Raw genomic sequence first — 27,833 nt, forward strand, 5'->3', positions numbered from 1 at the left:
GCAACAGAACAGCAAGTGCCCAGCACATGGTCTTATCACTCTGGCATGGCATCTTTATGCTTATGACGCTTACAATGCACAACATCCTATTTATTTTAGCTGTGTTCGCTACCCGCGAAGGAAGCATTGGTTTGCTCAGTAGTGATTGCTGCTCTGATTCAGTAAGCATAGCTACGTTGAAAGGACCATTAACGCGGAATTGTGTGCATTTCAGTATGTTTTCATGCAAGGCACCACGCTAGTGTACTGTAGCATCGAAATCGCTTGTTCCGGCCACGCGCCGCAAATACAGGTGGTATTGGTGGTAACCAATGGAATAGTCCACGCCGTTGCTTGTAGTGGGTGCGAAAGCAGCAGCGCCCCATCTTCTTGGGCTTTTGTCCCCCTTGCACCCCAGCAGGCCGAGTTTTCGGTGCCTAGTGCGCCAGTAGATCGCGTAACCGTGTTTGTTTATGCGACTAGTATAATGTATTACCACTGCTTCATAACGCTTCACCAAACGATGGAGTTTCATGCTGAAATACTTGAACGAAACCGGCTTCTGCTGTGAGCAGGAGCCGCCGTTATGGGAGTTGGCTTCTCCCGAACCGAATTGAGCCCCTCAAAGAAATTTTGCTCTGAGGGTGACTGTGGACAAAATCCGAAATAGTTTTGCAGCCGCGGTGCTTCAGTGGTTATGGCACACGGCTGCTGACCCTAAAGATGTGGGTTCGCTTCCGGCCGCGGTGGTCGGATTTCGATGAGGTGAAATATTAGAGGCCCTTGTACTGTGCGACGTAACTGCACGTTAAGAACACCAGGTGGTCGAAATAATCCGGAGCCCTCCACTACGGCGTGTCGCATAGCCTGAGTCGCTTTAGGACGTTAAACCTCATAAAATGGAACAGAAATACGAAAAACATTTCCATTTTAGGAAGCGTGCGCACTCGTAAAACCTCTCGTAGTTATATTTCCAGGATCAATCAAATTCTCACGTGACTCCCTACCTGTTTTGCAGCCAGCAATGACTACAGGAATGAAGCCTCGTTCTTCTGAAAACATTTTATTATCATTATTACTCGTACACAAATAATAGTCGTTAAAAACTTATATGAACACGATGGAAATAGTATACAGGTGAAGTCATGTGGCTGAGTAAATGAGTTTCAGTTCAACAACCCAGCACGACACAGTTGTGCCTTGGTCTGGGCTCCGAGTTCCTGGCTCATAGGCACACTGCATTACACATTTCTATTTACAGGTTGGGCTTAGGAGGCGTTTCCTAGATTGACACTGCCTTGACGTTCACTCCTCGCTTGATCCGTAGTACCAGTGGGTTCATATCAATCTCGGCAGGGTCCTGCAAAAGACGCGCGCGAATGTGAACTCTTGATTTCTGTAAAAGAGGAGTGGAACTCTGAAATAACCACCACCGTTCCTCCTTGAGGTCGGTTGGTGAAGGGTCTCAAATATGTTACGTGAAATGTAGCGTAGACATTGTTGGAGAGGTTTTCTTTTCCCACTGCACGGGAGAAACTTCAACCTGTGCGATACAACACGCAACTGCACACGATGAAATGTGCTCACAGCTATATCTTGGATGCATGGTCAGGGTCTGCGGAACACTGCTGTAGCAAAACGGAGCAAAGTTACTCCCTTAACAGGTGCGGAACAGGGGCTTTTGAGAATCTGTTTTAACAACTCGTTTTTTGGCATTGGTATGCACTCCTGATTCGATAGAGTGAACTTACAGGGTCGTTCAAAAGTTCCCAGGCCACAGTGTGCTTTTCAGTGGCATATCCTGCTACTTGTGGTATCAGTAAAATTTTCAGAGGTGACAATGATACCTCTATCCTCTAAAGAGATTTTGGGACTATAGTAACTGCCCGACTATAGTGCTCGAGAGCAGACCCTGTGGCCTGGGAGCTTTTGAATGACACTGTACTTCCTCATGAACGTAAATGTGAATGTGTTTGGCACGCAGTTCTGACAAGGAAATAAAACATCCAGCGAATGGCATCGGAACTGTCACAGGCGAGACGTTTGTTTTACCACTTGTCCAGACTGCAGCTGTTGAGTGTAATACAATATATATATGCACACACCTACCCCACGACCTCCGAATTATGCCTCCGGTGCTTTATATATCCAGCCTTTGTCTGTAAAGTTTCGAGACTGATTTATTTTTTCTCTAGAAATGATTCCCCGAAACAAATGCTGGTGCGTATGTGTAGCGCCATCATTTCGGACTAACCTGAGCTATTTTATGTTAATTGCTGTGGCAGCCGCTGGATGGCACTACATGTAGGAAAATACATTGCCAGTATATGTCTCCGGTATACTAAGAGTGTCTATTATCGCGGGCGCGAGTTTTCGAGTGGAACATGAGATTCGCTTCAGGGAGAACGTCGGTGGAAGACGACACAAGGCAGGGGTGCCCTACAACCTCACAGAAAGAAAGCAACGTTGCTTGGGTCAGGGAAATCGTACTTCAAGACCGCACCATTACAGTCCGCATGCTATCAGATGCTCTCGACATTAGTAAGACAACATGCCACCAAATTTTGCGTGGGAACTTGGGGAAACAAAAGCTGAATGCCAGACTTGTGCCGCACTCCCTCGCACAAGACCAGAAGGACACGTGGGCATCAGTGAGCGCTTATTTGCTCTCCGAGGCAGAGAAGGATTCTGCATTCGTCGACAGCATCATTGCTGAAGATGAAACATGTTTTCAATACGATCCTCGAACAAAGAGGCAGAGCGCCGAATGGCGGTCCACAAGCTCTCTGGCGTTGAGAAAGGTGCGGCTGATAGTTTTTCGATGCCAGAGGCGTCATACACCACGAGTTCGTCCCACAAGGGCTGATGGTGAATCAAGTTTTATATCCGCGTGCTCCAGCACATGCGTGATGCACTGCGACGCCATCGGCCCGACTTATGGGCATCTGGACAGTGGAGCCTTCTCCACGTTAACGCAAGGCCGCCCACTGCTCTCAGTGTCACAAAATTTCACGCCAAGCACAGCGTTACTGTACTTCCCCATCCGCCATACTCGCCTGAGCTCTCCCCATGCGATTTTTTCATGTGAAGAGAGCCCTTAAAGGTCGCTCGATAAGGAGCGTGGAGGCCAAGACGCCACGAGAAAGGAGCTGACAGCCCTGCCAGAAGTGTTTTCCAACTGTTTCCAAGACCTCAAGAAGCGTTGGTTGCGGTATGCCTGGGATGTTAAAGCGTGCCGCTTCATGAATAGTGTCCAGCAAGAACTTTATTAACGCGCTTTGTAGAAACTGAGTTATCTGTAGTCAAAATTTGAATCTCGGCGCCTTCCCTCCTTGACACGCCGCGGTGGCTCAGCGGTTAGGGCGCTCGGCTACTGATGCGGAGTTCCCGGGTTCTAACCCAACCGCGGCGGCTGCGTTTTTATGAAGGCAAAACGCTAAGGCGCCCGTGTGCTGTACGATGTCAGTGCACGTTAAAGATCACCAGGTGGTCCAAATTATTCCGGAGCCCTCCACTCTTTCTTCTTTCACTCCCTCTATCCCTTCCCTTACGGCGCGGTTCAGGTGTCCGCCGATATATGAGACAGATGCTGCGCCATTTCCTTTCCCCCAAAACCAATTATTATTATTCCCGTCTTTCCCTCTCCTCTCGTCACTTTTTGCACGCTAAAAGGTCGGCGCTCCTCCGCCGGCCTGGGAGCAGAACTTCCTGACCCGCCGAAGCTACGCGGTTTATTGGCCGCGGCCATGGTAGATGCCTAAAGTCTGAAAAAATCCGACAGCGACAGAGGAGGGCGCGAGCATGAAAAAGACGCCTGGAAGGGCTCGCCAACTTTAGCGCGATTGTGGGTCATCTGCTGCGTGTAGGAGTGTATTGTTTAGCTCGGGTGTTCATGACAACATAATGCACTGATCGAGGGAGTTGATGTGCTCTCCTCGGAAGGTGTTTCAGAGCCCGTTTAAGCTGTCCGATGTCAAACAAAGGCGGTATTTCTCCTACGTTGCAGAAGCTAGCTTTGAAAAAGCACATTTAGAGCTCCAAAGGACGAACTCGAAATCGCCACAGCGCTTTCAGTAGGATGCCGTTAGTGTGTGCCGGTGCTCAAGACAGCTCCTGCTGGTTGCTAACGGTATAGAAACGTTCTAGCGCTGTTTGTCGCTACCAGGTGCCTGCGTGTTGCGCTTGGGCGCATACAGAGGTGAAGTTCAGGCCATATGCGACTTATCTCGCAATGACTGTGATCTAACAAACGCTGTGCTCCGTGAAGCGTGGAGAGGGCGGCCACCCGTATACCTTGTCGCTGTTGGGCGTCGCCTCGAGGCGGTACTTGCGCAGGAGGTGGGCGAGCGTGAAGCGCATCTCCATCTGAGCGAACCGCATGCCGATGCAGTTGCGCGGTCCAGCGCCGAACGGCTGGAAGGCCAACGGGTTCTGGCCCTTGCGCCGCTCCGGGAGGAACCTGAGGCCAGAGGTGACAGCAGGGTCAGCACGGTGTTGCGTGTGCACTTCTCCCATGTGGGTCAACGGTGTGCCCGTACACAGTATAATGCCGCGGGGGACGCTCACGTGAAGGTTTTAGGCTTCCTTTCTACGGCTAGCGTATGTTGGGAAGCCGCGAGAAATGTGCCTCGTTGGAGGGTTCGCATTAGAGGTCTTTCTGTGCGCTTTTTCTTGTTTTCCTTTTACAACAGCGTGAACACGCGCTGCCAGTAATTTCTCTTGTCTTCAACGAGCCCTCGAGGTCGGATACTTTCTTGGCTATTCAGACAAAAAGTGCAGATTCTGTACAAGTTCCGGTCTCACCTGCTTCCTGCTGAAGATCGCAGAACTCTAGTCAGCAACACGGCACATTGTTACAGCGATCAGCAACAAAGCAGAGGGTTAATAGTAGGAGGTTGGCAGTTCTGTTTCGATGTGCGGCTCCAAGCCAGTGGCGGGTGCCGCGCTGAGTTTCCTGTATTGTACAGTACACAGCTCAAAAAGAGTGGCTGAGCTGGTCGTTACCTGTCCGGGTCGAACTTGTCGGGTTCCTCCCAGCAGCTAGGATCACGGTGGATGTACTCAGTGGCAGCCATGACCGCTGTGCCGGCTGGAATCTTCAGCTTGCCGTATTGCTTATCCACCACGGCCTCCCTCGTCGTGAACCTGAGTGCGCCATTGAACATAAAATTCCTGCTGTGAACGACCTTGTGAAATGTCACCGTGTTCGCAGGGCCTTTTTATTGTTGGCGTAGCGTAGCAACACCACGCGCATATTTTCAGAGGGCAGGTCTGTTGCCGTGGTACGGTCAAAGATTCAGAAATGCAAAGGGAACAGTTAAGTCCTCGCGATCCTGTATGGTCGACCAAGTGGTCTGATCATGACTCTGAATGCGACCAATTTGCAATGACATGTTTCAGCGCAAGAAAGTCGTTATTGGTAGGTGGAAAACTTCAGGAATATTTGTTGTGCGACAGTCGCGTGCCTGTACATGCTTGGCGTGTACGCATGTAACCCGGAGTTTCACTTACGCGAAGATGGGCGGGTAGAGGCGCATGGTCTCGTAGATGACGCAGTTCAGGTAGGTCAACTTCTGAATGGTGCTGTAGGTAATCTCCTCCTGCAGGGCCGCGAGTGCATGAAGTCACAGGGTCAATGAGTTGGCCAATCACGCCTGCTATATAGGCACAAAATGAGAAAGGCGGGAAAAAATAGCGGAAAAATCACCCAGCTGTGTTAAGTTGCAAAATTTGGAGGCAAAAGTCTCCAGGACGCGTGAAAGGCGACTTACATGCATAGGTATTCCTACTCGACTAGCACGCATCCTAGCCACTGCACTAATCGGCAGTGTTACTTCACCCTCCTTTCCTATCAGGCCCCTTCTCAGATGACACTATTGTTAAAACAAAAACGGTCGTACGCACCGTAAGCGCATACGCAGTCATAAGTCTGTGGTGCAGGAGGAAGAGCGGCCCAATAATAATAATAAAACTAACAAGCTAGGCTACGGCTTAGTTAGATTCAGCGAGATCGAGATCCACCACTGATCTCGCAAATGTGATGCGGAGGCGGCTGTTGCTAAGCGTTAAGATCTGCCCCCATCGGCGAAGAAAACGGTGTGCGTGCCGTTCCAAGCGGCTAATTCTGGAGAACGGCGGTGGGTGGAAGGGCGCACACCCAGCGCCCCTTGGGTATCGCAGCATATCGGAACAATATCCGGGCACCTGCCAAATTCTAGGGACGACGGTTGCATGAAGGCCCAGGGTGGACTCCACGTAGCGGCTCTCTCCGTAAATAACTCGTAAAACATAAAAGAAATTGATTTAAAGCATAACGAAACTATGGTTTCCCTATGTCTGTAATCGGTTACTGTCGATTCGTTGACTGAAAACGTGACAACCGCCATGGCATGTGAGAAAAGACCGGAGGCAGCAAAGTCGGACCGCTCGCGCATACCGTAAAGTAGCGTGAAATAAGAACGTAGTAGTATGTCGTGATTGAGAACTGACGCGGCCCCTTCAGTATCGATGGCAGATGCCGGGGCTAGCAAAAATCTTTTCCTTCTTTTTTACTATTATTTTATTTAAAAAAACACTACCGTGAGGAACACGTGCATAGTCGCGGTGTGGATGCTGTTGAATATGTGCTCATTTGTGGTCGCGTGACTTCGGTGGACAGTAGAAAGAGCGCACTGAATCGCCCCCCCCCCCCCCCCCCCCTACACACACGCGCGCACCTACAAGATAAGAAGGATAAGAGTTGGTAAGTAAAGCTAATGCCGTAGCTTAGCTTTTACAGCTAAAGCTTTCGTAAGGAGCCTGTTTTAAGGTGGCGCTCACGTGTCATCACGTGGCCGGCGCCGCCCGCGTAACTAGCGCCAGGCAGGTCGCCGTGCGCGCGTTGCGATCGTTGTGATAGCCGAGTTTACCACAAACACTGTAGGTCTAGTACCTTACTGTGTTGGCAAAAGACCGCCAGCAGCACGGCGACAGCTTTCAGTGAGCTTAGCACGTTAATCCAGCAGAGCGTAAATTGCCAATTTTTTCAGCATGGCGCAATTTGCTGCAGGTTGGACGACCAATCCAACGCTGAATGGGTATGGAGGCTGAAAGGTAACCTGAAACGCTCCTTACTGATAGTGCAGCCTATTTACCTTGGGAGCATTCTCTACCCTATTGCCACTGCTAACATGCCGAATGCTACGAGAATCCAAACGGACCCTGCGGAGTGCAGGCAGCTCGCGCAATCACTCGCCTCTCATGCTTCTGTACGCTGTATCTGGTGTTCTCTTTCGCAAGAAAAATGTACACTCGGCGACAATTTTTTTTTATAATGGAGCGAAAGATGGAGACGAAACACGCCGTTTTGTTCTGCTTAGAGGAATACAGTTCCCGGTAGCAGTTAATAGCTTCCTCCTAAAACATAGTGCACTGGTAAAGCTCATTATTTAATACATTTTTCTAACAAAAGTGCACATTTTCAACGTTAAATAGTCTCGGCGCAAAAACCGCATTTTATTTTATGGCAATAATTTCTTTCAGTGCGCCAGGTTGCGCGAAGCTTCTATTGATGACTCCACCTACGCCATCGTCGAAGCGCAACAACCGCGCATCGAGCGACGTGTCCATGCTGTCCGCCCTTGCTTACGACACACAAGCCACGAACGATAGCAAACGGTAAAAAAAAAGAATAGGCCAAAAGGGTTGTTTCACCTGTGTCGTTTAAGAGCCAACTAAAGAACGGAACAACAGTATTCCAGGCTGCGGTAAGGACAGAACGTCTGTTCTTTTAAGTATGACATAAGCCGTTTAAAAGAACAGGTCATCCTGGAAGTTACGTTCACAGAAGTCAATTGTTATCTTATCAGTAGGGCTCGAACAATACACCCATCGTTTGTCGTTGCGAATTGCGGCCGTGGTTGTAAGGTCGTTCGGATTTGGCGAAAGCGAACCGAGAGAGGCAGAGAGTGAAGGCCACAGGTGTTGGAATGCAGGCCACCTCCACAACATGCAGTCGGCGCATGGCAGGATATAGGATGCATGCTCGTGGATGAACTCACGTCCGGTCCCAGTGCGGCCAGAAGCTCCTGACGCACCTTCTCTTGCACCTCGGGGTAATTGACCAGCATGTGGGAGACGAGTGTGAGCGTGTTACTCGTTGTCTCGTACCTGATAAAGAGGGGAAGAGATAACGGCCGATGAGTTGTACTCTTGCGGTGGACCTCGCGTGTACGCCGCGTTATCAGTGCGGCTACGTGTCACTGTCTGCGGGACAAAGCCGCACGCGCACTCACCCGGCGACGAGGACGAGGAAAGCGTTCTGCGTGATGTCGTCATCGTCCAGAACCGTCTTGCTTGTGTGTGCGAAGCCGTTCGGTGGGGCTGTTGCAAAGGGAGAGAGCGGTCATCTTTTGAGCGACCGGAGTTTTAGCAGCCTGGCTGTCCGGTGCACGGTGCTCAGTCTGCCTACGCGCTTCAGCATGGAGAACGAGGTGGAAAACTAGGAAGAATCTCGCGAGACAATGCTGAAGCCTCTAGTGAATGTAGAAAGGAGGAGAAAGTCATCTGCGGTTGTGTCGTTACACGTGAAAGACAAAATCAAGGTGCGCGAGTTCGCGTCGTCACTCTTGAAGGCGTGGGAACAACCAGTCTGGCGCGAAATACAAATGTGTTCGCTCTGTTGTGATTATCTCAAGTACAAACAGCTTTCCGCGTCTAAAAAAATGCGGGAATAATTGTAGAGTATTTCAGTCATCGGTCGTATAAAGTAAATGTTAAAGAGCTGAGAGTTTCATGGCACTTAACGACGCTGTCGTTAAAGCGCCGACTCCCCAGAACGTTAATGCACAGATAATGTCGTCTCCACAGTGACTGGCGCACATCTTCAGTGCTACGCCGTGCACCGGCTGACAAATTATGCAAAACCGGTCATCGCGAACAAAGAAAAAAGAATCCAAGGAAATTCGAGAGGCATCACTTCATCTCTTCTTTGAATGCAGCGGTGGAATAAAAGTGGCTACGTAGCTTGTTAGTAAAATGGTGCGTGCACCGTTGGTAAAAAGGGGCTACTCACGAAATTAAAAGGTAGCTCTACGCGCTCGTGAACTTACGCGCAGTTTGCTTGAGTTCGTGCTCGTTGTCGTCAGCGGCCGTCAGCTGATCTGAGGTGACGCTCCCGACGTCCACGCTGTGAGACTTGGCTTCAATCATGAGCTGCAGCAAGTCCTTCTGCGACGCCTGCACACGGTTACATACACCAGCATAGCTACTGAGTGGTGGTTTGTGGAAAGCGAACAAGGAATATGCAATGACCCACTGGTGTATACGAACCACAGGCAGCCCCCGTTAACTAGTTTACGTCAATAGAAAAACGCGTGCGACAGGCTTTTGCCGAAAGTCCACTAGGCCGTCCGGAGGCTTCAGTGCTCTTGTAATTTATGCATACTTAATTTAAACTTTGAGGTCGACTAAAACTTATAAGTGATGTACGTGAAATTCAAGTGAAATTCGGCAAGCTCAGCCATGCAGAAGAGGGGGGGGGGATGTCCCCTTCTGCATTGCGTGGCAACAAATGTTTTTTCACCACCACCAATGAAGCATAATTTTTAAGACGAAAAATTTATCATGTATCCAATAATTTCTTATGAGAGGACGTGAATGCAAGCGCGCGTTTTCCAAGGCGTCTTTAATTTTCGTAAGTGAGCAGTTGGGCTCTCCGCATATGCGCCGAGTGCTTCTCCGTAACGCAGTTACAAGAAGAGCTCAGGTTGCTTACCGTCGCGCTGTCGAGCTGGCGCTGCTTGACGATGTTTCCGCACTTCTCCTGAACTTCCTTGAAGGGGTGCACGCCGTTGTTGGTGTTAGCGAGTCTCCAATCATTCAGGTACCTCAGAATGAACTCCAGTTCCGGGAAAGAGGCTGGCCAAATGTAACCAAGGTAATTTTGTTTACTCTCTTTTAGTGTTTTTGGTACTACATCCAGTTATTGTTCTGAGTAAAAATTGTTTCTCTGGCTATTTTTCACCATGTTAATGCTTGCCCGGAAGAAAAAAAAACGTGTTTAAGAAAATTGAAAAAAGAATTTTTCTGCTACTCTATTCAAGCTCGTAGCGTCTCTGTGACTCCGGGATCACAGTTTTGAAGTGAATGGCAGTGTATCAAAGCCTCTGGGATCCGCACGAAATATCGGTGTCGACGCACGCATGCGCAGTTTACTTCCGAGGTCGGCCGCTGATGGCGACACCTTTGTTTCATTTTCGCTCTTTTCTAGCTTATAAAAACTAAGTTTTCGGCGAGAGTGGTCTCTTTGAAAAAATGAATGCGTCACCTCATCAGTACAGGCCACCTGCAATTTTTTCCTCACTGTCCTAAGGTCTCTAGCTATATAGCTTAAGGCTTTTAGCTCTTGCACTCTAAACACGGACGCTCATATATGAGAGTAAAAAGGGACAAGTTGTCTCTAAAGCACTCCCTTTATGCGCTAGAGGACAGCTCACTCCCTTCTGTTTTGAGTGTAGCATCGTACGGTTAGGGCATTTGCTTGGTGTTAAGTACCCGGGTTCGAACCCGACCGCGGCGGCTGGGTTTTTATGGAGCAAAGACGCTAAGGCGCCCGTGTGCTGTGCGATGTCAGCGCACGTTAAAGATCCCCAGGTGGTCGAAATTGTTCCGGAGCCCTCCACTACGGCACCTCTTTCTTCCTTTCTTCTTTCACTCCCTCCTTGATCCCTTCCCTTACGGCGCGGTTCAGGTGTCCAACGATATATGAGACAGATATTGCGCCATTTCTTTTCCCCCAAAACCAATTATTATTATTATTTTGTTAGTAGGCTCCTCCACTGCAAGTAAGGACACTCGAAACCATGCGTAAGTATTACAAAAAGTGTCATGTTCTTGTTACCGCGACGGTTAAGCGGCACTTCTATTGCTATCATCAACACGCCGGCGACGTGGCGTCCCGCCCTCTCGCTCAACCTAGCGCAATAACCCGGCGATAACATGTCAATATACCCTTTATTAACCAACTTCCATTTGTGTTTTTTCTAACAGTTAACTTGCGTTATCTTTTTCATTGGCGATGGCATTTCCTCCTGCAAGCATATCTGTAAGTGCTTTACCAGTAATTAGCGGCTATTCGTATTTTAATTTCTTGTAAATCGAATGCTCAGGCCGCCATAGAAGCCAATATAAAATGTTTCTTTTGACTGCACAGAACTATCACATTATATCACTGAAAAAAAAAGAAACAAACTAATTCATCCTTAATAAATAATATGCATCGCAAGAAGCCGGAAACTGCATTCTGATGCAAAATAAAAAAGTCCTCCGAATTTTCAAAAATAACAACCTAAAAGCCCAACCCCTAACTACAATACACTTGGACGATGACGCTAGAACGGCTGGCTTTTTTAGTGCGAATGTACTACTCAACATGGTCAAACCCAACCAAAAGCCTTGTAACATGCATGACCTTGAGGTTGACGTTTGCCAACCTGCAGAAATAGAAATAAATATTGCCGAGACTGGGTTTTCGAACCCACGGCGGCGCTAACAGGTCAGCTTCGCTGGCTACTGCACCAAAACACTATTCTATCACCGCAGGCCAACCGCGCGCCTTGTGTTAAACTACAACACACCCTCGCGCTGTGCATTGCACGTCGTCGTCTCCATCAACTTTCATCTGTGCGCAAAAGCTTTGACACATCCTGCTACTTTAAAACACTACTATTTTCTATTCCGACGGTAGTTCGCAGTTCAGCTGTCGTTACAGAAAGCGTGGGTAATTTTTTCTCTCCTTTCCTACAGGTCGCCTTTGTGTCGTCTGAGACAGATGCTGGCTATGTCCTCATTGTAATGACGCGTGTAGACTGCAAAAAAAAAAAAGACCAAGCGACATTTTGTGAAAAGCGTAAAGGAGCGCTTGTTGTGGTTTCTTTTGTCTGCAGTTCTCGGAAGACAAAACAACTTTTAATAAAAAATTGCTGGCAGTTCAGCGTTGCCAACCACGAAATATTGTGCGAAAGCAGGTTTTTGAAGGTGGACAGCAACACCACGTACACCTGAAAGCGCGTTTCCTTTCCTTTCGTGAGTTGCGCACAGATGGAAGTTGATGCAGCTAGTGCAGTGGTGCAGTGCGGTGCAGTAGTGATGCGACGACATGCAATGCACAGCGCTGGTAGTATGTGTCGGCTGCTGCAGTAGCCTAGTGCTCTCGTGCAGCGGCCAGCGAAGCTGATCTGTTCGTGCCGCCGCGGGTTCGAAACCCTGTTGCGGCAATATTTATTTTACTTCTCCAGGTTCACCAATGTCACCCTCGTTCAGTCTTGTTTATTTCCCGCCATTTCCAACATCACGTGACTAACTTCACCGGCTTCACCACACACCGGCTTTCGCACTAATATCTCGTTTCGACGAAGCTCATCAACACCACTGGCAGCTCTGACATCGTGTTCCGCGCACCGAGCAAGACTCACCGAGCAAGACCGCGATCCAGGAGAAGGTGCTGCTGAAGAGCAGGCGGCTGCTGACCAGCAGGCTGTGCTCGGGGTTCTTCTGGATGCTGTACTCGATGCCCATGGCGCTCCGGCAGATCACGTCCAGCGTCAGCGCCTGGTACATGCTGCCGATGTCGAACTCCTCGCCAGTCCGCGCGTGCTCCGCGATCTTGGCCTCAAACTCACGCACGCTGCACACCACGCCCGGAGCCAACTGCGGCGTGCCCGGAAAGCTTGTGTCACGTGGCGAGTGATGCGTGGGAAACACACGGACCTTAATCCCAGTGCAGCACTACCCGCAACGCTCTGGGAGGCGCTACGGCTTGGTAGCGGCTTCTACGTGCTTCACGTGCACTTTTTCGTGCACCTTTTCTAAGTGCACGTTCCATCCGGGACGGAAGCGCTCACTAGCTGCAGGTGCAAATGATTATTGCGCATGAAACCGCGTTCTTTTCCCAGGCTGTATGCGAGATACTAAAGATTAAGTGATCCAAGGTGATGTGATCCTAGTTGAAGGTATATTTTCGTTACGCAAGGCGAGGTCAGCGACCCATTTCACCCCAGAGAAGCCGACCACCAGGCCAAGAAAAGCTTGTACCCATTGTATCACTGGTGGGTATACCAGGCGGCACTGGGGAGTAAACCTCGCACCTGCAACATGCGAGGCGGATGCTTAAACCACAGCTGCGGTTCAAGTGGTCCTATGTAGCAGTGCTTGTGTTATGCATATTACGGTGAGCCTGTGGTAAGAGAGATCCACCTGAAACGCAGTTAACAGTTCGTGTCGCGAAGAAATCGTATGATTCTTGAGGCACCACTGACGAATATATGTCAACTACAGTGAACGCTTGCTACCATGCGCGGAAGACCGCACATACAGGCGCCAACGAAAATCACGCTACGAAGTGATGAGTGGACTCGGCCATCCCTTGCGCGATTTTTGCAGCCTCCCCCCTCAGTGCCATGCCGTCCCTCTAAGCAGCGAGGAAGTTCATCCTGTTCGTGCCTTCCGTGTTCTGAGATGTCCTGTAGGCACTTGTACAACTAGGGCTCGAGAAAGTCGAAACACTTGGCGCTACTAGCCCAGCTGTAATGGAATTACAGACAGTGGGAGACGCACTAACATGGAAGTGAATGACGCGACAAACTGGGGCGTGTTTTGGTGCGAAAGCACTACTTAACACGGTCCCAACCAAAAATCTTGTTTGAAGCCTCCGAGTAACTCGGGCAAGCTCGGGTTAGTTCGGAGCAGCGTCGCGCCAGCTGTAGCCAATGATGGGGTGGCGTAGCCATATCGAGCATAGCAGTAGCCCCATGCAGAAATAAAATAAATATTGCCGCGACTGGGTTTCGAACCCGTGGCAGCGCGAACAGATAACCATCGCTGGCCACTGCACGAGAGCACCATGATATCGCCGCAGCCGATCACGCCTCGGGTTATGTTGTTGTTGTTAGCCTATCAAAAGATGGCACATACCGACACTGGGGGATCGGCCAAGAATCGGGTGGATATTCACCTGTACTCAGATAATAAAAAAGAAAAGCACGCGGGAAACTGCAACATTCTCTCGCGCCGTGCATTGCGCGTCGTTGTCTTTATCAACTTCCCTCTGCGGCGCGACCAGATCCGATAGGCTTAACCTCGATCAGAGCTTAACCTGAGTCTAATATCGTCGCCAGAAGTGCCGACGACCCAGAAAAACAAAACCATGAGCAAACTAGGCTAAACGCATGCTTTCGCACATCTACACGGTTGAACCACGTTAAAACCCTACCACTTTTTTCTTGCTTCTAAGCTACGGGCTTGCCTTCAAGCTCTGCGTCAGAAGATGGTCCGCTTATTCTTCTCGTGCTATCATGTACGGTGGGCTGCAGGCTTGTTTTGAGCGCTGTAGCACTGCGCTGTGGAGCAAAATTAGTTGCTGCGTTTCGCATGCAACGCCCGTCTGCAACTGCAGCGAGAGGTAAGCGCCACGCCTCGTGCGTAACCTACAGCTGCTGTGAGAATCGGAATTCCATTTTCTCTACTCCGCACCACGCCGCTCTGGCTTTATACAGGCAAGTCTGGCGCCCACTGTATTCGTGTGTTGGCTTCTTGTCTACTCTATGTTTTGTACAACCCTGCATTCAGGCAAATCTCCATCTAACTGGCAGGGAATGCTTTAAAGTCATTGCGGTATTGCAAACAACGTAGTGCACTGTCGAAACTCTGTCACATTACAGCGGCAGAGAATGGGAGCGTTCCGTTCTAGCTGCGGCGCATGCATGCGACCACGAAACACGGCAGCGCTTGTCAGCATCGTGTATCGAATAGCGGACCGGAGCAGCAACGCGCGAACGTAAGACTGTACGCATGGAGAAACAGGATGGGGCATTGTGGGCTTAGCGAGTGGGCGTCGTGATAAAGAAACTGACGCAAGAAGCGAGCTTCGCTTCACGCATGCACCGCACGAACTGACTTCTTCGCGAGAATCCTCCTTAACAATAAAGTTTTTCATTCATTCATGAGGGTGTGTCATTCGGTGCGAGAAGTAGCGGAAGCCTCGATATATTCGCACGCGCACGGAAGGAAACATTGCGAGCTTTATTATTTTTTTTTATGTTGCGGCATTCTCTGAAAGGGTTAACTGACGAGCAGACATGATATTTTGGTCTGGAGTCGCCATTTCATCGGTCCCTTCACCTAGCTGCTGACCGCCTTGTAGGTAATGTCTGCTTTCTCGGAACTGCCACTTTTACTAAGCTTCACCAGGTAACCATGGTCCACGGTCCCTGGGGTGTTAGCCTGGAAGTTCATACCACGATAGTCTGGCGTCCGTTCGTCACGATAGGCAGGAAGACCGTTACCAATGCGCCGTACAATGACGAGCCGCTCGTACCAGCTAAAGAAAAGAGAGAGCCGCATATTCGCTCACCATTTTGAGTTTGTTGGTCGTGAAGGAGGGCGTCAGCACGCTCCGGACTTCCTTCCAGCGCCTGCCCATCAGTTGGATGAGGCTCTTGTTGTGAGGTTTGGGCGGCCGCTTGGACTGGAACAGAAGCTGGAGGAGATGGAGCGAAATAAGAGAGGAAACGAAAGCAAGGTAAAGCTCACAACCAGCGACGATATGCGAACTTGTTGCAACTCCACACTGATTCTTTTTTTTATCGTGTTGTTGACGCAGAGCAATACTTAAGCAATACCAAACAGACTGGCGAGTACCTGACCCGATGTGCACGCTTGTGCGATTGAAAATAAAGTGGCGCCAGATCTCTTCTGCACCGCACATCACTCTAATTAGAGGTGACAACTTCTGTTATGTAACTTTAAGGTTGACCAAGGCGACTGACAGTATTGACCAAGGTGTTATTAAGGTTTTTAAAACAGATAACATGAACATACACGACGTCAGAGGGGGGAGACAACAATGTGGTACTAAGAACTTAAACATTTATTGATTCCAGCACAAGTTTCACTTTTTAGTACAGCATAGTTTTTTTCCTTCTGCCTTGCTGTGTTGCTGCACTTCCTTGCTATGAAAATGCATTCCCAACTGGGCCACAACCATAGCCTCCTATGCCATTAGGGCGCAGTAAGTGGATGCCTGCGTATGATAAACAGTAGGTGTGCACTGCGTGATTGAAATGCACACTGAGTACATACGCTTCGGTCAATGAAATCCTGGAAGTCCTTCACTTGAATCATTTTCAGCAAGTCAAGATCAGCGACGAGCAGGACTGGACGGTAACCGTTGAAGTATCTGCTCGAAGAACGAACACAATTGTGAAGAATGTACCAGCACAACACGTGAGAGGAACAAGTGGGTGCACTTACCCTACTACTTTCCCGTACTTCTCAATCCATTCTCGGTATGCCTTTACGGGGGTCTGCGAAAGCGACCAAACAAGCACATCGAACCATGATATAAACTCGAAGCGTATCACGAAACATTTCGATATACCGATAATTCGTTATATAAAAATGGCAATAGATAAGCTTACATGCCCCCTATAAGAAAGAATACACTGTATCCACGCTAGCGATGCGCTTCTTGCAGTGGCGTGCCGACCGCCGGCGTGCTGGTACCGCACGGCTCCTTAGGCGTTGCTAGGCCTATTCTTCGCATCGACGCCGCAGAGTACGGTGCTTTGGAACTAACCACTGCCTATCGTAAGATTTCTAATCCTGCTACAAGTGCACTAATAAAATAAAATAAACTCGTTAAAATCAAAGTAAAGCTGCTCTCCGCAACACCTTTGTCAGCGGAGCGAGCAAAGCCCGCCAGACTAGGGTTGCCGCTAAACTTTAGTCAGGTTGCCTGCACCGCATGACAGCGAAGTGGCGTGGAAAATGAGTACTGCGAGAGACCGCAGGCCACCTTGACGTCAAGCGCACCACAGATTCACTTCATCACGCGGTTTCGCAGCGCTAGTGCTGCCAGCAGGTGCCCAAGGCTGCGATCGAAGAGTGATCGAAGAGTGCTGTTAGGAGAAGCGCCACTTGCAGAGGCGTGGCGCGTCGTTCGATATATCTAACGTTCCGCTGAACGCGAGTTCGGTAAACGCCATAAATACCAATATACTTTTGCATGTGATTTTCAAGAACTTGTTTTGACTGTTCAATGTAAAAGAATAATTCGATGCATCCGGGTTTGATACATCCGGGCTCGAGCAAAGGCATATGTACCATCAACCACTTTTCAGAGGCCAGAAAATAGCCCTAGCAAGAGCGAATTTTCTGGTTGGTACTGGTACCGGTAACGTGTGCATGTGGATCAGGAATGGAAATGCGTGTTACAAAGCTCTAATCGCGGCAGCGTGTTATTAATCATCATCACCACCAACCTGACTACGCCCACTGCAGGGCACAAGCCTTCGCCACATTTCTCCAATTAACCCTATCATGTGCAAGTTGCGGCCACCTTATGCCCGCAAACTTAATAATCCTATCCGCCCACCTATCTTTCTACCGCACCCTGCAGTTGAGGGCAGTTTTACGAGACAAAGTGTAGCCTGCGTGGTTTTACTCCCTTTGCTGCTAGCCAATTTCTTGCGCAAGCTATTCCAACGCCAATGGCGCTCTGTGATTTAAAGTCACAGCGGTTTACCTTCTTGTATAGTTCGTCCATGTTCCCGGTGATAATGCTGGGCTCTGGTCCCGGGATGTCGAGGTCCTTGAAGTAGCAGAAGTGCTGCTTCCTCTTCCTGTTTAAGTGCATGAACGAGAACGTTCGTATGAGCGTAAGGATGGTCCTATATAGACCTATGCCGCTAAAGGAGGCATAGGTCAGAAGCCAACCGACAGCCTGTCATTGTGAATATCGTCATCTTTAAAAGGCGGTTTCTGTTTGATGCTTAACAACAGCTGAGCATGTTTTCCGGGTCTCGGCCAGTTTGAATGATTACAGGCTTTCTTAGCTCAAGTAAGCGGGTTAACTGTAGACACGCTTTACAAAAGCGGCTCTAAGGACTCCATTCAGCGTTATTTTTGAGGAGAAAGAAAAAAAATTGCATCAGTGATTCAGGATAACAGAAGCAAAAAAGAAATGCATCATCGATTCAAGACAATGCGCTCTGTAGTTTCCTCATGCTATACTCTGCCATTTCCATGAAAAAACAAGTTTCCAGGCAATGTAAAGCCATAACAAGTTCAGTCGACATGCAACCGGTCACATACATGCAGGTTCAGACAGGGCCTCCTCTGATTTTTCAATGTCAGCCGCATCGCTTGCTTCGTAATGGAAACCCTTTGACGCCTTTATTCAGTTACTTGCCGTGATGAGGCGCTAGCAATGTGAAGTGATTGGGAGCGCACTGGGAGCTAAGGCAACAACAGGAAAAATGAAGTTATCACGAACATCAAAAAGAAAGTCCTCGAAACCGAGATGGCTAGAGACAAAAAAAATGGGAGCAAAATAATCAGTGCGTGATTAAAGAGAGAAATCCGGAAGGAATAATAATAATAATAATAATTTGCTTATGGGGAAATTAAATGGCGCAGTATCTGTCTCACATATCGTTGGACACCTGAACCACGCCGTAAGGGAAGGGATAAAGGAGGGAGCGAAAGAAGAAAGGAATAAAGAGGTGCCGTAGTGGAGGGCTCCGGAATAATTTCGACCACCTGGGGATCTTTAACGTGCAGTGACATCGCACAGCACACGGGCGCCTTAGCGTTTTTCCTGTTTTAGCGTTTTAGCTGTTTGATAATTCAAGAGGCAGTACCCTTCAATTTGAGGCTATAGATCAAATTTCCGCAAAGCAAGGCAATATAGAAGGAAGTATGAACGGGGAGATATTTGTGTAGCATGCGGGAGTAGTGTAGAAAACGCTAAACGCGTTCTGGTAGACTGTAAAGCTATACATCTACGTAGATATCTAATAGGACATAGTGACGCTTCTAGTAGCTCTAGGTTTTAGAGATAGGGAAAGCAAAATGAACAGATCTACAGAGACGACCAAGGGAAGACTAAGTATTGGTGGCGTGAAAGCAGAATGGAACAGTTGAACGAAACATCACAGAAGTCGAAGTAATACAGATTAGAACATAAAAAAGCAGCCTTGAATAGGAGAAAAAAATAAACAGAACTTGATTCAAGGTAAAAAAAAAATAAAGGGGGGTGGAGGAGTAGAAATCAGATAAAACAAACAGCCACATTAATATACTAGGCAAGGTGGCACTCACCACAGCCCAGATTTAACGTTGATGCCAGTAGTTATCGCCGCCGCGATGGCTCAGTGGTTATGGTGCTCGGCTGCTGACCCGTAAGACGCGGGTTCGATCCCGACCGCGGAGGTCGCATTTCGATAGAGGCGGAATGCTAGAGGCCCGTGTACTGTGGCATGTCAGTGCACGATAAAGAACCCCAGGTGGTCGAAATTATTCGAAGCCCTCCACTACAGCGTCTCTCAGCACAAGTCGCTTTGGAACGTTAAACCCCATAAACCAAACCAAGCCATTATTTATCTATATGACTCAAGGAGCGCTCGCATGAACTGATCTCTGAGGCTGCTTCAGTTCATCCGTGTTCAGTCGTAGCGCGCCGCCAAGAGTACTCTCCCCCACAACCGTCGAGCAGGCGCGAAGGCCAGCCGACTGGGAAGAGTAAGGAAGGAGGATAGGAAGGGTCTTGATCGCTCGCATGAGCCGTATCTGGCTGGAGTTGGAGGAATAGATGAGGCGTTGGTTTCAGACGAGCATTTAGGTTAGGTATACGCGGACTGTTGCGTTATGCTTGGTTGGTGTACTCACATGTACCAGTGCACCAGGAGGAGGATGATGGAAGCTGCGACCAGTTGCCACATGGCGTCACCGAGGTCCGTGGCGTCTGCCGAGTCCTTTTCTTTCCTGCACAAATATTGGACGTCTTAGGCTCAGGGGTGGGCAACCTCATGAGGTCGACCTTAACCTCAAAATGACCTCAACCTCACGTCGTGAAGTGAGGTTGAGGTGAGGCCGGCGACGGCTCGAAATTTTCTGAGTGAGGTCAGAAAATCGGACCTCTACCTCACGCGTGAGTGTGAGGTTGAGAGAGGTCTTCAGGGAGGTCGAAATTTTGAGGTCGAGACTTTTTGCAGTTGCCACGTCTTACTCCGACGAGTGCCGCTTCCGAAGCGGAGTTGCAGCGCATCACCGCATGCCTGTGTTCATGCAATGACGCTTGGTGTTCGGTTTCCCCTGTTTGGATAACCGGATGCAACAGTTCCCTCTTAGCTTCCGGTGCTGCGCCGTAATGTCCGTTCAGTCCGAGCCTACAGGAAGAAGCACCCCTCTGATCTTCCCGGAAGGAGTGTTCCTGTCACAGCACGCCACTCTCCCTCCCCCTTGCCACGCTGACGTAGCACCCGGCTGGCTACCGGTCGCCTCTAACTCCCGGGAGCGCGCAAAGCACCTAACTCACGTTTACCCGCGGTAGCTTTGTTTGATGCCGCAAAGAAATAAGTTCAGTCCAACAAGCACGCAATAAATTCGTTTCAGTGCGGATGGCCCCGAGCAAGACTGCTTCGTGTTCATGCTTGTGTCCGGCACTGACGTCATGGCTCTTGCCTTGCAGTAGAATAAAGGGGATCCTGCTGTACATTACAAGCTGACTTAACAGAAGCTGGAGTAGTCGGCACCAGCGAGAGAATGTGATTCAGGTGGTTCCTAACAAGGAAATCTGCTGATTTGATTAAAGAAGCACGAAGCCAGAAAAAAACTGTATAACACCGTCGAAGCTTTATAACGGTGACTTCCCCTTTCGAATCTCACACTAATTCTGTATATATTCTCGTACCGTAATGCAAGCAGATGCAGATATAATTTCGCTTTTTTATCCTTCCGAATAACCTCTCTTTGGTCTCCCGTTGCTTAATTGTTCCTTCTCGGAAATTCGCTTATTGTGCCGAAACCCCGCACAGCATAGCGGTGTCGCAGCGGCGAAAAAACGCAAGACTATAATGAATGTATGGTGATGTGGCAGCTGATTGCTTTTCCTCTTTTTTTAAATGAAGATGCGTGAACTGAACTGATTACATGCTCGCGCTGTGATGCTGAGTCGCAGTTTCAAACCTTCTAATATGACGTTTAATGGGGCATGCTTTTGTTAGCTTCTGTTTTTAGTGTGCGATTTTTGTTTGTATGTTTGTAATCATTCTCTTTTTTTTCTTGCAGTACAGTGCAGAGGTAAAAAAAAATTGAACATGTACAAATCAAACAAACATTCAACGTTTTACAGAACAAAGCAAAGAGGAGGAGGCTCACACATTGCATGAAATGTGCCATTGTGTGAGGACAACAACAACAACAACAACAACAACAACAACAACAACAACAACAACAACAACAACAACAACAACAACAACAACAACAACAACAACAACAACAACAACAACAACAACAACAACAACAACAACAACAACAACGTGATCATGGCGGAGCAACAAACATGGCATAAAACCAGGCTTCGCTTGCGCACAGAAAACAAGTAGGTGAAATACACAACACTTTTAAATTTTATTAATAGTGTTCAAGCACAAAAAAGGCAGTATTTATTAGGCAAGCTAAGAATGTGTCAGAACGTCGGTTAACAAAATTTTATGGATTTAACACGCCGTTTTGCATTAAGTAGCGCTTGGTTATTGCATTAAAATGTTTGAGAGAAACACTAAAATCAAGATCATCCGAAAAATCATTTAGGGCGGTAGGTGCTTGATAGGTCATTTGCTGTTTCCCGTAGTTGGTACGCGTCCTAGGGACTAGTTTCCTATGTGCTCGGAGGCTATACTGTGATGAGGAATTATCTGGAATGGTATTATACAGGCGGTTTTGGTAGATGTGTTGGAACAAACCATAAAAAAATATTCCTGATTCGCTTTAAGCAAACTATGTTTGATAAATAGTGGTGCTGTAGCCAAATATTGAGGATGACCGGGATAGCCTTCGATTGCTCGTAATGCCTTCTTTTGTACAAGTATCAGTTTATTGTAATTTCTTTTAGTCGTAGTTCTCCAGACGAGACAACAATAATACAATTTGGAATAATAAAGTGCATAGTACATAGATAACTTCAACCATTTAGGTATGAGATGGGAGATTCTATAAATGCAACCAACTGTTTTACATTGATCAGATATAAGATTAGTAACGTGAATATTCCAAGAAAGAGTTGCGGAAAACCAGACACCGAGGAATTTGAGACTGCTAACTCTATCAATTATTGTGTTCCCGTAATGAATATTGACTGCATAGCGTTCAACAACGTTGATGGGCCTAAATATAATGTAGGTAGTTTTCTTCAGGTTTAGGGTCAGACTGTTTGCCTGCAACCACATATGTAATGAGACAGAGAGAGCTGCTTACTCTAAACCAGTTATTTTGACCCGTGTGATTTTAATAGTTGGCACAGTTTTCGAAGACAATAATCTAGCCCTTTCTTTCAAAATGCCGCGGGTTCACTGAGTCATCGGAGAATTACACCATTACCATCGCCACCTGGAGGGAAGTGGCGGAAAGGGGGGAGGGTCTTGACCTCCCAGGAACATCATCATCATCATCATCATCATCATCATTAATTATTAGCTGCAGGTATTTCTATTTTCCCGCACAATAATTGTCATCGGTTGCTGGGTAATGTACAATATTTATTCAATAATCTGGCAGCTTTTAATTTGGTAGCGGTATATCAGAGTTCCCCGGGCTGATGAGGATACACTGTTAGCAACATCATCATCGCCATCATCTCGAGAATCAAAGGCACGTGTCGTTGCATGATCTTTGCAGTGTGGATATACATGAGAACTGGCGCGTTTACATGCTGGACAATTCGAATGTCATTAATGTTGTGGTTACTCTTTGTAACGCGTCATGCGCGCATGAGTAGTAATGTGGGATACATGTGGATCTTGACATGGGGGTGGGTGGGGGGGCCTGGTATGACGAGAAATTATATCGTTGTCACGTGAGTAGGTGTGATGTCATATTACAGCGTCGTCACGTGACTAGGTTTGATTGCACATTACATCGCTGTCACGTGACCTGGTATGACGTCACACTCACATGACGACATCAATAATTATACTAATCAGCCTTAGCGTTACATAGTTATATTAATTAGCATTGATTGATTGTGTGATGTCATCATCTTCGTCGCGTGACTCCTCGGCTCGTGACGTCGCATGGCGCCGTTTCTTGCGGACACTTTTTTGCGGATATGACCTTGAAAGTGAGCCATCTAATGCTTTCGCATTAATAAAAGAAGCCGCTCGCTTCTACACAGACATAAATACAACGTGCCTCTGTTGGTGCACTACAGTCGCAGATTGTTAAGTGTTTTCGAAGGCAACATACAGAGGACTGAAAAGAGCATTCTCGCTATGCCGGATAGAGCTAGAAAATCGAAATATACTGGTTTGCGTCTGCATAACCGTCGCATTGGGAATTACATCGACGACCAGTTTCTTTACATTCGGTAACTATTCTCAAGCCTGAAAAGAGTATTGTGAATACATCCCCCCCCCCCCCCCCCCCTCCCAATTTCTGGTAGATGGTGTAGAAGGGCTGTGTTTGCCAATTGCCGGTTCGTGCGTGAATGAGCGAGAGGCTTCCAATACGAACAAGTATACACGAAGCAGGTTGCCAAATATCGACACATATAGAGTACTCACCGACGTACTGATGGTAACCGCGTATGGGACACCCCTGCCCGCAGGCCATATATTATTTGAGGGTTCATTCCAGATTATAAGCTTCTCCTATTGCATGCACATCAATAGTGTCTATACACACCTTATTAAATAAAAAGGACGCCCCTGCCCGCAGGCCATATACTCTCTGAGGGTTCATTCCAGATGTTAAGCTTCTCCTATTGCGTGCACATCAGTAGTGGCTATACACACCTTAGTAAATAATAGTAAAATCAGTAGTGGCTATACACACCTTAGTAAATAATAGCAAAATCATTTTGGCTTTCCTGTCTCACAGGATTCTCAGAATTGTTTTTAACTGAAAAACTTCTTAATCGCTTTTTGTTTTGTTTTTCATTTTTTTTTCTGAGCTCGAGCAGCCGACCTCAACCCCACAATTTCAGGTTGACGTGAGATTGAGTGAGGTGAGCAGTGGCCCCAGGAAAAGTGAGGTGAGGGCGTCTAAAGAGACCTCAACCTCAACTGAAGAGGTTGAGGTTGAGTGAGGTCGGCAAATTTTTTTTGAGATTGAGGTGAGGTCCATATTTTTGAGGTCAAACGCCCACCTCTGCTTAGGCTTACCCGTGCAGGAGGGGTTTTATAGAGAACTCTTAGAAGTGGCGGGGGCGGTCCTATTTTCCTAATAAATTCCTTGAACTTTTTTTGCCCAGAAATGTGGGTGCCAGTGAGATATCCTCGTGGATAATTAGGCAAACTTTCACTGCACAATTTCTGTCTGTTTTGCCTGCAGCGTTATGGAGGATGCATAGCACTCGTCGGTTCGGGATGCGACAGCTCGCCTAAAAAACTGTCTGGCAAGAAGAACACTTCAACTTCCTGCGGTTTATTGAGAAGTCCACATCACGTCATCGCGCGCACACGACACTAACAAACGGATAACGATTCCCATGGTCAGTAGGACAGGGCTGTTTCTTTGCGACGACTAAAGTACTGCAGAACAGCGCAGTATGTATACATGCGTGCTGTGTGGCCCTGCTTACCGTAATTTTTAGCCTGTCCTCACCCGAACACTCAACATTCTAATGCCCACTAACGGCCTGCTTACCTGAAGCTCAAGCTCTGGGATAGACCACAGCTGTGCCGGATAGCTATCTACGGTGCCCAAGTTTTGAGGGGATGTGCATCTCCGCCAACAGGAAGCGTCAGAGGCCGATGCGTTCGCTCTAAGAGTGCGATAGGCTTGTGTACCATACTCGAGTTACCGGTTGCAGCCGTCACTGTACACTGAAGTGCACGTCGTCCTTACATCCATTAGAGATAGGCACGTATGTACAATGCACAACTTGCTCGCTTGTTTCGGGTACATCAAGATAAATAGTTTACTCAGGCCTATCTCCGGGTGCGGGCAACGCCGATAGGTGGCAGGGCTATTTTCAAGGTGCATATCTATACGTCACGCGTAACGAGTGCTCGTGCTGCCCTCGAATTGACCTGTTCGCGCTCTGGTGGGTACAGTTCAGTGTTCTAGTTTCAACCGCGGGCTTTGAACCACGCCGGGGTCACGAGATTAACTTGTTATCAGTCTTTCGCTTCACAAACTGAAGATTGTTGGCTGCAGTGAAACACCTCAGTTTCGTGATAACACTGAAGAAGCGCTGTTGGCGGGTGCCGGATGCTGTAGTAATTAATCAGCAATTAATAATAGCCAATATTTACTTATGATTGAATAAGTAAATTCGGGCCCACGAGATAGAAATGATCAGTCACAATCATAAATGTGATGACCGGCAGATTAGAGCACCAACTTCGCCACTTCAATGCAGCACCGGATTAGTCGTTTTCTTTTATTTCCAGAATGTGAATAAAGCGTTAAACGCATTAAAGAGTCTTTAAACGCAACTGAAGAAGTTTTAGAGTTCGACGACCTTAGAGGGGTCGAATGCGTGGAAGCTGCAGGTAAAGCATGCCAAGTCTTTCTTTGCTAGCGTTTAAAATGATGACGTAATCGCAGAAATAAAGCTGCGGCGACGTTCAGGCTTCTCCGCAGCTCAAAGGTCAGTGCCACCGAAGCTAAAGACCGGAAAGAGTTGTTTGGCGGCATCAGACGACGCACGGCAGCATGTAGGCGAAGGCAACGGAAATCTGAATCATCAGGCCCAGTGACGTCCTTTTGTAGCTTCTCCGCATTTCTTGGGTGCTTTGAGAAAAAGCCTGAAGATCGTCGCGACTTAAATCGGCGATCACATCATTACTTTAAGTGTTTCCGGAAAACCACTTGGTATTCCCAACTATTCGAACCCTGGCATGGTGTCAAATTTCCTTGAAAACGACTGAGATTCTCTTTAAACATGCTGAAAATGAAGCTTCTTTTCTCGGGAATTGGCCTATTTGATGTTTATTTGAGTTGTAGGCGCTCCATCTTTTTCAAATGACACTTCTGCCGTGTTTTTATCGGACCATATGTTAAACAGTAATTCTTATACGGTTTTACGCGAATGCGCAAATCTTAGCGTTACTTTGAGACTGCTTTGTCTCATAGGTGATAATGAAAGATCTATAAAAAAAAGAAATATTTTTTTGTTATTCGCTGAAAATGAAGCTTGAATGAGTAAAATGAAGCGCGTAAATCGCTAAGTAGCGTTCAACGAATTGTACTTGACCACTACGGTACGCGGTTCACTCATTCACTTCACAATAGTTATATCTTCGATGCAACTGTCGACACCAACGCATAGTGATCCCTTTAGACTCGCTCGCCGAGCTCTTAGATCAACGCATATTTGCGCCGTCAGCTTTCGTGCTTATAATTATAGTCTCGTCATTGCCAGCATTCAGAGAGGTGCTGTATATACAGTTTAATAATCGCGCTTCATTTCATCCAGACCACTACGCAGGCACCCCACGAATGCTTCTCCTCTACGCAACAGTTAGTGAGGCGAAGAAAACCGTGTAGGAGACGAATTTACCATCTTCTTTGGCTTTTTTTTTTCGGCGATGCCATTTATCGTGGCGAGCAGAACGAGCGCTATCGCGAAAATGAATACGCGCATCTATGCCACCAGAAAGAAAGCGAATATTTTCCGACAGGAATAGACATGACGTGCAGGATATAAGAAACTTTACATATATAAGAGCTGACTGCAAAGCTTCTGCTTCTGCAAAATTTTAAAAAACGTACTGACCACTCTAGGGTTCCATTTGAGCTCAGGACTGCAGCTGAGTGCCTTAGTCTCAGATAAGAAAATGTGCTTGATATTCATTGCTGACCTACGCAAATGAAACTTGAAGCTGTAATTTACCGCATCTCATTGTCATTATGGTATGCCTCCAGGCAAGGCTACCAGGTATACGCTGTTGCTGCTGTCGCTGCTATAAGCTATTGCTGACTGCTCGGAGTTGCTTATTTAAAAAAGAATTATTGTTTCGCCGACACTGTAGGCATGGTGGGAAATAAGACGCACAGGAAGCTTCTTTTTTTTTGTAGCGATGACATTATTAAAAGACAGTCGTTTACTCTACACTTGGTTGCAAAGTGGTTTTGGAATGCGTCTGTTTTTCTACGGAGGAATATGCTAACTGCTTGAACACTAACAACGCCGCGGCGTCATCAACTGAATCTATTCAGTCAGGCAGCAAAGATGCGGCGGACTATTGGTAGGGTTCAATAAGGTGCGCTGTAAAAAAAGAAAAAGAAGAAGAAAAGCTTAGTCATTCACTTACCCAGCACAAGGAAAGATATGTTTCGCTTGGAAAAAGTGGCCAGTTCAGCGGTGTACCACTCTTCGCTGGAAGCACAACGTGATATTCTGTTTCAAACAGGGCACTTCCCTGCTTGCCTGAGGGAATATCTTTAGAGATATTAGAAACAAGAAACTCCGAAGACTGTGCACCATAGAGTCGGGCCTTCAAGCCGCCGCACGAACTATAGGCAGAGGGCAGTGATTTTTGCGCGCTTACGAATCAACGTTCGTCCCTAGCTCTTCAGATCTCGTGCTCGTGATGCCGCTAAGCTGCAAGCGATGCGAGAGCGCCGGTTAATATAGCCGCTCCCGTTATCTCTACTCCCATCATCCCGGCTCGCGACCAGTTATCTCTCATCGGTAACGCACAAAAGCTTGTGCACACAGACACTCATCATCAGCAGGTCGATTGCGGTAGACGACGTCGTCCACTCCAACGCCCGGCCTCCACCTCCTCCCTCGCTACGAGTTTGCACCGAAAACAGTTAAGTTCTCCTGTACGCGAACGCACCGGACGAGTGTCGCTCGCACGCGCGGT

General features: G+C 47.8%; 1 protein-coding gene across 1 annotated transcript; it reads right to left on the minus strand.

Annotated features, from left to right (window-relative positions):
• Positions 1-1,009: 1,009 nt before the first annotated feature.
• On the minus strand, positions 1,010-27,579 carry LOC144128449 (thromboxane-A synthase-like). Its single transcript, XM_077661862.1, has 15 exons — positions 27,276-27,579; positions 19,684-19,779; positions 17,540-17,636; positions 16,267-16,319; positions 16,096-16,192; positions 15,368-15,493; positions 12,432-12,666; positions 9,734-9,876; positions 9,069-9,195; positions 8,253-8,340; positions 8,019-8,127; positions 5,491-5,579; positions 4,984-5,124; positions 4,273-4,438; positions 1,010-1,339 (listed from the first exon to the last, which is right to left on the minus strand). Exons 2-15 carry the CDS (start codon positions 19,734-19,736, stop codon positions 1,262-1,264), a joined length of 1,602 nt encoding a protein of 533 aa, XP_077517988.1. The 5' UTR covers positions 19,737-19,779; positions 27,276-27,579; the 3' UTR covers positions 1,010-1,261.
• Positions 27,580-27,833: the final 254 nt, after the last annotated feature.

The sequence above is a fragment of the Amblyomma americanum genome, chromosome 4 (genome assembly GCF_052857255.1).
Source record: "Amblyomma americanum isolate KBUSLIRL-KWMA chromosome 4, ASM5285725v1, whole genome shotgun sequence".
NCBI classification, from domain to species: domain Eukaryota; kingdom Metazoa; phylum Arthropoda; class Arachnida; order Ixodida; family Ixodidae; genus Amblyomma; species Amblyomma americanum.